The sequence below is a fragment of the Glycine max genome, chromosome 13, assembly GCF_000004515.6.
Source record: "Glycine max cultivar Williams 82 chromosome 13, Glycine_max_v4.0, whole genome shotgun sequence".
NCBI classification, from domain to species: domain Eukaryota; kingdom Viridiplantae; phylum Streptophyta; class Magnoliopsida; order Fabales; family Fabaceae; genus Glycine; species Glycine max.
This window is the reverse complement of record NC_038249.2, coordinates 44320039-44333706: the sequence shown is the minus strand read 5'-3', so window position 1 is coordinate 44333706 and position 13668 is coordinate 44320039. Positions and strand designations below refer to the sequence as shown.

Sequence of the window (13668 nt, the reverse complement as noted above, 5' to 3'; positions counted from 1 at the left end):
ACATATTACCAATTTCATCTCACATAAGATCTATTACGCCAGTTCTTGTAAATGAGGTACCCTCATTTATTTCTTGCTTTTTTTTCCTATGGGGGTTTCAGATGATTTTTACCTGACACTTTTTCCAAAGCTACAAGATTGTTGCTTTCCAGACACTGCCTAAAACAAATGTACTAAGTACTAACAATGTGTCTACTTTGATGTTTTGAGATAATGCTAAAAATATGTCTTTTCCCTCCCGCTAGAATCTAGAAGGATGGTGTCCCTACTTATTTGTTGTGCTTTGAGTATATGATGAATATTTCAAAATCTTGGTGGCAATTCAAAAGTATTTGATGAACACAAAGGCTATAACTGTTAAGATGCCTGAAAGAGTAGAGAGATACAATACTATCTTATTATTGGAAAACATTTCATAATAATTTTTAGAGGTATTATTTCTATTTTGTCTTGTTGTAATTCGACACATAATATGATTTTTTTAAAGTATTGTATCCGTTGTCTTAGTATTTGAATAATTACTAGTTTCACAATCTCACTCTATTCTATAACCTGCAACTGTCTAGTGCATAGCTTGCAATTTTTTTAGTTATATTGTCAAAAGCAGAAAAGTAATATAGTAGGAATTTCTTTTTCCATTCGTTTCTTGACATCCAAGCAAGATGCTTGTATATTTTTATTTTGGTGGAGTTCTCTGTAATTACTGCCTTTGAGTTTGTGGTACAGGACGCTGAGGGACTCTCAAAAGCAAAACAGGGCCTGAAGAAGCTTAAAGAACAACTGAGTGAAAATTACCTTGTTGGATTGATTAGGAAGTGTTGCACATTGGACCAGGTAGGACTATTTTGCTCGCAACTCTTCATTGTCCATTGCAGCTAACCAAATTGGTTTTTCTGAGTGGTGAATGTGAGTGGTTTTATATGGTTTGTGTCAATAGGGTCATGCTGTTGTTACATTTCTGGATGCAATTTTGAGCAAAACACTTCGTGGTACCGTTGCCTTGTTGGCTGGTCGTGGCTGTGGGAAATCAGCTGCCCTTGGTTTATCTATTGCTGGTGCTATCGCTGCCGGGTACTATGCTTTTCAGACATAAAGATATCTTAGATATGTTCATTTGTGATAGAGAAGACAATTTTTTTAGGATCTTATTGGGAAACTATCTGTGTAGGTATTCAAATATCTTTGTAACTGCACCCAGCCCTGATAATTTGAAAACCTTGTTTGAATTTATACTCAAAGGTTTTGAGGCACTTGACTACAAGGTACAGGTTCTCTCCCTCATTGACATCTATAACAATTATTGCTTAAATAAGATACATTTAGAGATCATTTGTTTCATATAAACCACTTTTGAATATTTTTAATTTGTTTGTTTAGGCTTTTGAAAGGAAAAAAAAAACATTTCTGATTATTTTGAGTAGGTTTTTGTTGGAGTATGCTAGCTTACTGTGTCAGTGTATCTTAAGCTGGTTTATGTGAAACCTGAATTGTAATTGGAACTGTAACTGTCACAGCTTGTTTTACAACTGAATTTTGTTATTGAATTATACACCTTACTATAAATGTCTTTTTTCCGTAACTGAGGATATTAGAATTGATGAACAGAGAAAACAAAGTTTTTCATTGATTGAAACAGAATTACAGAAAAGATAATTACAAAAGAAAGTGATTAGCTATTTATAGCTGTACAGTGATAGCTGAAATCTAACAAAGTGTAACTAACTACACAGAATCCTAACTGAAAACAGGAAAGAAAGTATGAGTAAAGGTATACTCCAATAGAGCAAGTAATGAAAATATCAGATTCAGTTTCCCTGAGAGACTATGAATTCTCTCTGAACTTTTCTCAGCACTTTCCTTCATTTTCTCTTCCTCCTAATTTTGTATCAATCCAACCTCCTTTATCTTTTGATCTTTTTGTGTATAGAAAGTTGAATGAAGTTTGCTTAAGATTACTATGGTTTCCATTGAATAGGAGCATATTAATGTGGTGAAAAGTGGGAAGAATACGGTAAGGATCAATATTTACAAACACGAGCACCACATACAAACAATTCAGGTAGGGCTTTTGCATTAATATATTTAACTTAAAAAATTGTCTTGATGTTAAGGAAAAATACCATTGCTTTGAGATTACAAGTAGATGAAATTCTGGACTTGTTTTTCATCTTCAGTATATACTGCCACACGAGCATGAAAAGCTTTCACTAGCTGAACTGTTGGTTGTTGATGAAGCTGCTGCTATTCCACTGTCGATGGTGAAGTCTTTACTTGGACCATATCTGGTCTTCCTCTCTTCTACTGTTAATGGGTATGTATGACTAGTGTTTTGCTTTTGGTGAAACCTTCCTTATTTCATGTCGAAAACTACTTTAAGAGGAACTATTAATCCTTTTGAATTATTAGCCATTTCCTTCTCTCTTTAACCAAGTTTGATATGTCTCCCCATTTAAAAGAGTTAACTTGTGATGTGACTTCATTGATTACTGAAAGAATTGTTTTCTTTTAACTCAAAAGTTACGAAGGTACTGGACACTCTTTAACACTAAAACTTTTGCATCAATTGGAAGCGCAAAGCAATACATTTTCCAAGAGCACAGAGGGCACTGATTCAGGTATTTTGCTTCTGGCTTTTTAACCTCAAACCAAAGTTCAAATAAACAATGTGCATGCCATCTACTCTTTAGAATGGACATACATTCTAAATGGATTATGAAATTAAGATATTTTTGGTTTCAAATGATCCATTAATTGATGATTGTAATAATTTTTTTAAGGGTGTGTGTGTGTGACTTATTGCTAATTTTTTTTTATCTCTCAGGTTATCTGTTTAAGAAAATAGAACTGAGTGAATCCATCAGATATGCTTCTGGGGATCCCATTGAAAGCTGGCTTAACAAATTACTTTGCTTAGATGTTTCAAATGCCATCCCTAATCTTAGCAGCAGGTTATTTCTAGCTTATCTCATGTTTAGTTGGAAGACATGACCGTTTTTAAATCTCCATGTACGTTTCTTTTGTCCTGAAATCAGGTTCCTCCCTCCATGTAGTGAGTGTGATCTATACTATGTTAATAGGGATACTCTCTTTTCCTATCACAGAGATAGTGAATTATTTTTGCAGGTAAAACCAGATTTATCAGATGATGTTGGGTGGGTTGTGATTAATATTTTCACGTTTAGATATGGTGCTAAAATGTTGACATTCTTGCAGCGAATGATGGCCTTATATGTTGCATCAGATTACAAGAATTCTCCAAATGATATACAACTGATGGCAGATGCTCCAGCACACCACTTATTTGTGCTACTTGGTATACTTGGTTCTCTTTCTAGTTCTGCTTTGGTTCCTCATGATTTCAAATTGTGGTTGTGATTGTGTTGTAGCGAGTCAGAAAACCTTTACATCAAAGGCAATTGCGGGAAAATGTGGTTGATGCGACCACAATTGCGGTCGTGATATGATTGCAGAGTATCAAAATATCTTGATATTACGACCGCAATTGCGGTTGCGGACTGCAATTTAAAATCATAGTTCCTCTATTTTAAACGACATGACTTGAATGAGGCATATGATGGTATTTGTATGACAGGACCTGTTGATGAATCAAAGAATCAACTTCCTGATATTTTGTGTGTGATCCAGGTACACATCTTTGGCATAAATAATCCTATTTTTTGCTGCATTTATCCACTGTCTTGTTGGCTTTTTTTACGTGGCTTGCCTACACTGCTCTAACAGAACTTAAATGTTTTGGTTCAAGGATTAAGAAAACATTTTATGTAATTTTCATTAATAATACTAGAGTTCCATCTTTTTTTAATTTTATTACATATTTTTCAATGTTCGTATAGGAAAGGGTGAAAACAGTGTTTTCATGTTTGAAAACAAGGTGACATGTTTTGTAATTATTTAGTGAAAACAGGAATTGGAAACTAAAAACATTCTTGAAACCAACAAGACCTAATATGACCATAGAAAACTACGAGTCAAACCATCAAGAGATCTAGAATTAAATGGTCCAGATTGTGTTGTGGCCTTCTACAAAGCAACAACCATATGGTATATCAAGGAATCTGTAAGAAACATATTTTGATACTGAAACTATCTACAGACTAGGATAATTTCTTTTGCTGATTTAAAATGCTTGAAGTTTGCAATTCCCTTTTTATAAAAAAATCGTGGATTGATGGTGCTTATTAATTTTTTGGATAGATATGTGAAGCTGCTGTACATGGTTGAGTTCTAAGTTTCCGTTTATGTCATTGTACTTTATCATGCAGAACAAAACTTGAAATTGAGAACTAACTGAATTACTTAAATTTTATGGTGGTTCCATGATTTCCTTTACCCGGCTTACAACTTCCGTATTTTGTTTTTCTTTCTTTGGTGTTTGCTTGAAGTTTGTAATTTCTTGTTATTTATGGTTATGCTTGTCCCAATTTCTGTTTATTATGGTTGCTCTTTTTGTTGTGACATCCCACATTTACAGGTTAGCCTTGAAGGGCAAATATCTCGTCAGTCAGTAAAACAAAGTTTGAGCAATGGTCATATACCTTCTGGAGATCAAATACCATGGAAATTCTGTGAGCAATACCAAGACACAGTTTTTCCTTCACTTTCGGGCGCTCGCATTGTTCGCATTGCTACACACCCTGATGACATGAAGGTAACTTCTATTTTCTGGCTTATGGTTTTGGTTTACCATATTCTTCAAAAGTTCCAACACCTCTTCTCTTTTCTTAATCTTTCCCTGATTTCAGCATGGATATGGTTCGCAAGCAGTTGAGCTTTTAATACGGTGAGTGGATGGCCTTCTTCTTACTTTGATTGGAGTGGTGTTCATTTTAACTTTCGTTTAAATTTAATATTGCTTTGGTTTGGGGTCCTTGGTTCAAGGTGTGGTAGAAAATACCTCTGGCATTTGTGTGTAGCCAATTAGTGCTCTAATGAAGCAGTTGGCTCATCTATGAATCCAGTTCTTTAATACTTTGCTTTAAAAGATGCTGTAACTTGGAGATCATTTAGTCTTGAATGTCAAAATCTAAGCAAAACATAATCAATTAGCTATTTACATTTTTTCCACAGCTACTATGAAGGTCGACTTACTCCTATCTCTGGGATTGACGTTGATGATGAAGTGCAGACTTCGCAAATTAGGGTTACTGAAGCTGCAGAAAAAGTATGTTTACCCTAAAATTCATTTTTTTTATAAGTTTAGATTCTTCTGTCCCAGAAAGTTATGTATATCATAATGGCATTAGAGCTACATAGGAGTCTTTCTATCCAATAACTGCTTTACCTTTTTTCTGACTCTACTGTGAATTTAGGTTTCACTACTTGAAGAAAATATAAAACCAAGAAAAGAACTTCCTCATTTGCTAGTACATCTGCGTGAAAGGCGCCCAGAGAAGCTCCATTACATTGGCGTCTCCTTTGGGCTAACCTTGGACCTTTTTCGCTTTTGGAGGAAGCTCAAATTTGCTCCTTTCTACATTAGCCAGATTCCAGTTAAGCTTTTTTTCTTAACAGTGGACAACGATACTGAATTTCTTTTTTAAAAATCAATCACCATATATTGTTTCCTCAACTTGACAGAATACTGTGACTGGTGAGCATTCTATTATGGTCCTGAAACCCCTAAACAATGATGAAATTAAAGTTGATGGATCAAATCAGTGGGGCTTTGTCAGCCCATTTTACCAAGGTGGGTTCATCTTCCTATGCTGTTATGATCTCTGTTCAATATTTATGATTCATTTTGTTAATTGTTGGTTATTCAAAATGTTCACTATTGGTAGATTTTAGGCAAAGATTTTTTAGACTTCTAGCTTCCAATTTTCGTGGCATGGAATTCAAGCTTGCTATGAGGTTAGTATAAAAAAAACTTAACAGTTTACTAGGCATCATCAATTCTCAGTTGTTGACATGCATGAATGTTTTGGGGTTCCTTGAACTATGCAGTATCTATCCCCCTCAATTATCTCTCCATTTTTAAAAGTTCTCATTAATTGATGATTTTTCCAGCATCCTGGATCCAAAAATCAATTTTGAAGAGCAAGATCCTTCAAAGACTGCTTCTCATAAATTTATGGGGTCAGTCAGGGAATATTTATCACCACATGATATGAAGCGACTAAAGGCTTATGTTTCCAATTTTGCTGACTTTAACCTTCACCTGGTGAGATCTCAAATGCTGGGTACTGGTCATATTTTCGTTACTGTTTCTTGATGATAACCAGTACGATACTTTTTCGGTAATTGAAAATTGTTGTTCTCACTCCCTCAGTAAAAACTGCTTCAATTCCCTTGTAAATTATTACTAGTATATTGGAATTCCATCTTGATTCCCTCTCCCGCCATGGCAATCACCCTAATTTTTTCTTTGCTGGCCAACATAAAAGTGAATATTCAATATTGTGGAAATTAAAACACTTATACCAGAAATCATTGTCATTTAATTTGGCATGGTTGTTTACTTACTGAAGTAAATATCTAAAGTTTGTGCAACAATGTTAATAACGGTGGATGGCATTTCATGGTGGCAATAAAAAAATTTCCACTCTAACAATATGGTGGATGGTATTACAGCTTATGGCGGCTATATAACACATGGAAATCATACTAATTTGGAGTGCCTTTAAGTGTGATCTTAACCTTTTGTTTTGTTTTTTTTGACAGATTTTGGATTTAGTTCCCATCCTTGCACGTCTCTACTTTGAAGAAAAGCTTCCCGTTAAATTGTCATATGTTCAAGCTTCTGTGTTACTCTGCATTGGCCTGCAAAATCACAACATTTTGTACATTGAGGTCTGTTTACCAACCTACTAATTTGTTTAGTTGAAATATTACGCTCAAATAACTTGGTAGAACCTAATAATGCCTATAAAAAGGACAACCAGATGCTGAATCTCTACAAAAAATTTACATTATCTTCATTACTCTTTTGAAGTTTGTGATCAACTTATCATGCATTGGTCAATTTACCATGATAGACACATTCTCTGTCAAATCCATGAGTCACTCTAAAATTTATTGCCCATTAGCATCTTCTGGAAAGCTGTTGGAATTACATTCTCTTATTATGTGTTGCTTCATTTAACAGGGACAAATGAAGTTGGAAAGGCAACAGCTATTGTCTGAATTTAGGAGGATAATGAAGTTGTTCTACAATTATCTAAATGGCCTTGCATCCAAGGAGATTGAATCTACCTTGCCCCGAATGAAAGAAGTAAGTTTTTAATAAGAGAAAATAAAGTATGCACTAATAGTGTAAAACAATTTTACAATGTCACCTAATTATAAACCCACTGTAGGTAGGGTCATAAGTTCTACTAATTTGTGGCTCCCTTTTTTATACTATACTAATCTTATTTTGTCCCTAGATCGTCATGGAACCTCATAGTGTGTCTGTGGATGATGACCTCAATAATGCTGCTAAACAAGTTGAGGATGGCATGAAGTTAAAAGCAGAAGCACCCGTTACTCCTGAATTGCTCCAGCGATATGCGATTGTGGAAGGAGAATCTGACTTGGAGACAGTTTTACAAAACAACAGAGGAAAAATACCCATTGGTGGTCTTATCAGTGTAAAATCCAGTAGTAAGCCTGAGATGATGAAGAGAAGTCGAAAGAATGATAAAAAACGGACAAGATTTTTTTGGTCACACAACCATTTTTTTTGGTGGAATTGCTCATACAACCATAAGCTAAGCAAAAGGAGAAGAACCATACAAGATTGATGAATGTTTTCACTAAATTCTATTCTATTTTAAATATTAATTTTTATATATTGGTCTTGGTCATATTTAGCAATCAATATGTTTGACATGTCAAAATTACAAATTTAGCAAAACATAATAAAAACAATTATATTGATGCATGTAGGTTTCTGGTTCTTTTGTGTTGACTAAATATAAACTTTTGTGTTTCTGGTTCTTTTGTGTCGACTGTCATATAGGATTGATTCTCTTGCAAGAGTCCGTTGTCGTTCCATTTTGCCAACATAGCACAGCCATGTGTTCCAACAATATCACCACTTTTTGTATAACATACTGGAACGAAGTATCGACTAGGAGCAGGTTTGTGATCAGCAGATAGGACAATAAATAGTGGAGTCCCATATTTCAATCACCCATATTTCGTTCAAGATGACTGTAATTTGTATTCTTTCATCACCCATATTTCAAGGCATAGTGAAGTCCTACAGCACTCAGTGTATATTTGATAAAGTGGAAAGCAAAGATATGAATGTTTTGAATTAAAATAGAGAGTAAAAATATGATTTCCAAGGAATTTTATTGCTGATTTCACTCATTTGTCACCCTCTTTTGCCCCTACCAAACAGCCTATTATGCTGAGCAATTCTCCAAAGTAGGAGTGCACAATATCAACAGGGCAGAGGTATATCTGAAAAATCCCTTTCTGTACAATCAAAGGCAACCATAACATTCTTCCTAGAGGTTGCTATTTGCATCCCCTTTTTACTTTAAACATTTTCACCCCTCAATGCCTCTTTTATGGTCTTCTCCATTCTTTCTTGTTTGACTTTATTTTGTTGCTTTTTTATTTCACGTGGCGAGTGATACTAAGAAAATAGATAAAGAAAAAAAAATTATTGTGAAAAAAGTATTTATAGAATTTTTGCATGAAGGCAACGTTCTTCACTTCGAAAAATTGTACTCTTATCCCTTGATCCTTGGGTGCCATTCTTGCTAACAATAATGAATTCGGAGAAGATCGATAAATTACTAGTCACTGCACGTTAATGCAGGCGCTATGATGCACAAAAAAATTCGACAAACATCAACAGCAGACTTTTAGATTGTTAACACTTTCTTTAGTTAATAACATGAGCCAATCCTATCCCTAAAAAGAAGAAAACAAAATGTGCATATCCTCTATTGGCAGGGCAAACATTGTGAAATGGAATTTCCGAGTTTGAATGTAAAATAAAAGCTTAATAGACATGTATTGTTGATGTAAATAAGTTCATATTATCTCATCAATTAAAAAATTGTGTTTGGTACAACTCTTAATATAGCTATAAAAATGTACAATATCAAAAAATTTATGTTTGTTAGTGTTGCTACTTTTTGTGCATTAATTTTGATATTATAATATTACAAAGTGATATAGATATAAATAGAGTTGGATATGCGGATAAGTTTATCTTAAAATGTCTAACTTCAAAGTTTATCTCAAGAAGTCTACATTCTTAATGGATTTATTTTCTTGTTTAACCCACACCTGCCTCGCATAGTATGTAGACCTAGCAGGCTGATACGTATTTGACAAAAAAATAAAAATAAATAAATTTAAAATATAAAATTTGATCCATTTTAAATAATTTTAAAATTTTAACTATGAATTGTCTAATAACAAAATTATTTGTCCAAAATGATAACATAATTTGTATCTTAAGCTATTTAAAGAGTATTTTTTACATCATATTTACTTAATTTATAATTTTATATTAAATCAAAATATTATATTATTATTCATCAACCATTAAATCATATAAAAAATATTTAAATTTTTATATTTTTTTAAGATCCACAGATAAAACCCATTTAATCCACAAGTTAAGCAGAACAGGTTAAAAATTCACAATTTAAACTCAAAAGATCAAAGTTCGTATATCGTGCAACTTACTGGTGAAGTATGAACTCAAATCCATTTCTCGCTCTAGATACAATAGAGGAAAAGGATGAAAATTTAAATGCTAAAGTAGATAATTCTTGTTAATAAGTAATTCGGTAATCTCTCTTAAAAAAATAATTTGCTAATCAATAGTTTTAGTAAATCTATTTACATGTCCACGTAACCAATTTTTTTGCCACGTCCCTCCCTCTTTTTTCTTATTTAAAAACTTTGAAGCCTCTCTTCATCTTTTTGTTTTGGGATTTCAAACTTTCTCATTGTTTTACTCTCACCAAAAACTGCTTCTATTTTCTGTCGGAAGTTTGAATCCTTACAGAGTTACAGTGACAACACCCATCTTTGATATACTCCCTTTTTCTCCCTCTCATCTCATTTTTTATTTACTTCTTCTTTATGATATGAAATCTCTCAATCGTCCTCTTTCTAATCTATCTTATGCCTTATGAAGGTTGCGTTTTGAAAAATAAAAGAAAAGAAATTAACGTTGTTTCAAGAAATGTCACCTTGACTAGACTTTTACGGATTGCATAGCTACCACCGACCAGCAAGATGAGATAAGTCATTTTTTCCTCTTTCTTCTTTTTTTACCTTATTCTCTACCCTTTTGTTGTATGCTTTTTATTATTTTGATTTCACGCTAAGCGGTGACATGTTTTTAATATGTATTCATGGCGGCTAATTAGCAGCAAATGATTCATCTCCCGAGAAGTTACACTGACATGAGGCAATTTTGGTGTTGTTTTTAGCATTGGTGTTGATTAGCATGATTGGAAGATTATGGTCTATTTGATGTAAATACTATTTCTTCAAAGCTTATGCAGAAAATTATGCATTATTGGTGTTGATTGGCCCAATCACTCTGTAGGCCATCTATTTCCACTCCTAATAATTGGTAACATATGGTGGACTATATGTTCTGCTTTGTATTTTATTCTTGATCTCTTTATATATGCATAGACTAAAGTGACTTTTATATTACTAAAAAAGTTAGTAGAAGATATATAATTAATAAAATATTTACTTTTTATTAAAATAGAAAATTTTGTTTTCCTATATACTTTATACCATATCAAACAGTTATTTATAAAATTATTTTCTAAAATATTTAATTACTTTTATTTACAGGATAGTCATTAATATATGTAAATCTATTTTAATCATATTTTTAAACATATATACTAAGTTGAGACCCGTGAAACACGGGTCACTTTACTAGTTTTACTTATAAACTCCATAAACCATGACACGTTAAGCCTCTTTACTTGCTGCAGCTTGAAATTTTCTAGATTTTAAAACTTGATCTTTATCTATATATTGATATCATCTTTCTTCTAGAGTAGACGTATGAATGTCATATCCCTTCTTCTGGGATTGGAACATTTACCATATAGCATCGGATTCATCACCTTCTCTAAAAATCTGTGAGTGGCGATCCATTTTCATCAGGGTAAACCTGTAAACCCTCATCATTCAAACAAACAAACACAATACACTTATGTGAGGGAATGAACAAAAAATGCTAAGCTAATTCAAATCAATAACGGTGAAAGAGAAATATTAAAAACACACTTTCATGTTGGTTTAAAATTACAAAATTTGGTAGGTCTTATATTTTATATTTTATTTAATGTACTTCCTCGTAATTTTAACGAATAGTACCGCGGAGAGAGTGTGTTATAACACTCCTCTAAAATTGTTATTACCTGGTCATTTCTTTCTTCCCCAAAGCTGACAGTTCTGACCTTCAACTCCCCTCTATTAGTAGTTAACTCATCTAATATTTCAGCATTGCCTATTTCCTTTGATCCAACTCGGGGTGATTCCACTTCCTGTTAAAAAGTAAAAAAGATCTTTCATATCCCATATTGGACTAATTGGAGTGTAATAGAGAATCAAGATGAAATAGTGATGATAAAATTAAGCATGGCATCATACCCTGAAAGATTTATTGAAACTTAATGCTGGAGCACCAACTATTTCTTCATATTCAGCCGCATCTAGTTCCCTAAGATGGTGAGGCTTGAACAGCTTGGGGAGTATATGCTGCCTCAATGTGATCAGCAAAAAGAAAGGCAAGGGGAACAGTATTCCAGCTATGGGAATCCATGTCACTCCAAAACAAACCAAGAAATATATACATTGGAAGAGTGTGAAGAAGACTATGTATTTGTAAGGTACCGACTCAATAAAGGAAGCATGATCCCCCTCCAGCAACCTGCCAAAAATATATATTGGTTGGCGTTAGAAAGAGAATTCATTGAATGAAGCCACAGAGGTTGTAAGTTTCATGCTTTTTGTGAAAATGATGAAACAATAGTAACTTTCACCTACTTGTACCACCTATTAGGTGTTACAAAAAGAAATAGGATCCTTTCCCAGAATTGATTTCCTGGAAGACTATCAATGGCCATGTAAGCAAAATATCCCCACAGAACTGAAGTTGGTATCTTTTTTATGGCAGGCATAGCAAAGACTGATGCTCCTACTAGGAGTGATTGTAAAAGATTGCTCACTCTCTGCTCTTTTACTCTGACAGGCAAATATGCATCAATGTTTTTCTCAGGATCAAAGGTACTCTTATTGTTGAGTCCTTTGTCTTCACCGTTTAGAACAACATCTTTCAAATCCTCTAGTTCTTTGACCACTGAATGATTCTGAAAACAATCATAACCAAAAGAAACTTAGATATGTGTCAATTGGCTTAATTGGTGGCAGGGGCAACAGGATTATAGGGTTGTACTTACATCTGGACAGTTATCCATTTCCATGAACACTGCTTGCATCTTCCCATAGATTTCAGACTTGCTAGCTTTCTGCCTTATGCTTTCCTTGGCACTTTTAACCATCTTTCTTCGGATCAACTGTCATCAAAAAATCACCATATCAAATATCCAATTCAATCATGATAGTTGCTTACTAACAAATACCAATACTCATTTATCCACCTGTTTCTTGAGAACAGCCAGGCTCTTGCTGTGCATAGGGGATTGAGGCAGAACTCCATTTGAAGGGGGTAAGCCAATTAATCCACAAAGCAATGTCTGAAATTTTTTGTCAAAAGCAAATCATAAATTCCAATCGGATCATTAATTTAAATGACAATTAAACAACTCAGTACAAGAGATAGAGAGATGTACCGTTAATGCTAGCAACAATATATCATAGTGGTAAGCAGAGGGTTTCCTGAGATTGAATTCCTTCTGTTGTGCCATCTGGGAAGCAACACTATGGTCAAAGAAGTAAAGCCCTGCTATCATTAAAGCGGGAATAAAAGCAGCAAAAACATATGCCGGAGAAACCTCCCCCATATTCTGCAGCAAAGGTTATATAAATATAAGTTATGTCCAAAACTACTAAAGTAAGAAGTGGTGTGACTATATGCAATATTATGGATTACTTTGATTACTGTCCAATGATGTAAAGATGTGGATTCCCAAGCAAGAGGAGAAGTGAGCCTTCTTGGAACTCCAGAAGGCACTTTTCTTGGTACTGTGAATGACAGAGCTGTCCACACCACCACCATGAAAGGCACTCCATAATCTGCAATGAAACTTCTGAACCACCCTGTTCAATATAAACAAACAATGTCAGATTCCCCACTCCAACCATGCTAATAATGGCTCAAATCAAATCACTTGAAGTTCACTTGACAAACCTGTCCCATATAACCATGACCTTGCTCTTCTGCTTTTTAAAGAAGTGTAGAGAAGGCCAAAGGTGAATATAATACCCAGCAATCCATTTGCATACAGCCAATGAAATTTGTACTTTTCCAATGTTGGGTCTCCTTCTTCAGGAACACTAAACTCACCCACCATTCCCTAAACTTACAAAAGCTTGTATCAAAGTCTCTCTTTTTTTCATGTGTTAGGCCAAATCATGTTTCATTTGATAGTTGATACCTAAACTAATACTACTATACCACAAACTGACCTTGATAGCCTCTTGAATGAACAAGACTGTGATCAACATGCCGAAAATCTCACCCGCAATCCTTGTAAATCT

At 34.0% G+C, this 13668-nt stretch overlaps 1 protein-coding gene and 1 pseudogene across 1 annotated transcript; one reads left to right on the top strand and one right to left on the bottom strand.

Annotated features, from left to right (window-relative positions):
- Positions 1–362: 362 nt before the first annotated feature.
- LOC100798712 (RNA cytidine acetyltransferase 1) lies at positions 363–8055 on the top strand. The gene is made up of 21 exons (XM_041007954.1): positions 363–374; positions 691–834; positions 938–1071; positions 1169–1262; positions 1976–2059; positions 2175–2311; positions 2518–2615; positions 2822–2948; positions 3033–3123; positions 3214–3313; positions 3593–3645; positions 4493–4669; positions 4764–4801; positions 5089–5182; positions 5331–5510; positions 5599–5707; positions 5802–5871; positions 6028–6181; positions 6682–6810; positions 7106–7231; positions 7386–8055. The coding sequence occupies exons 1-21, from the start codon at positions 363–365 to the stop codon at positions 7740–7742; spliced, it is 2508 nt and encodes an 835-aa protein (XP_040863888.1). The 3' UTR covers positions 7743–8055.
- Positions 8056–10770: 2715 nt separating this feature from the next.
- LOC100798187 (boron transporter 4-like) overlaps positions 10771–13668 on the bottom strand; it is a 6506-nt pseudogene continuing 3608 nt past the window's right edge.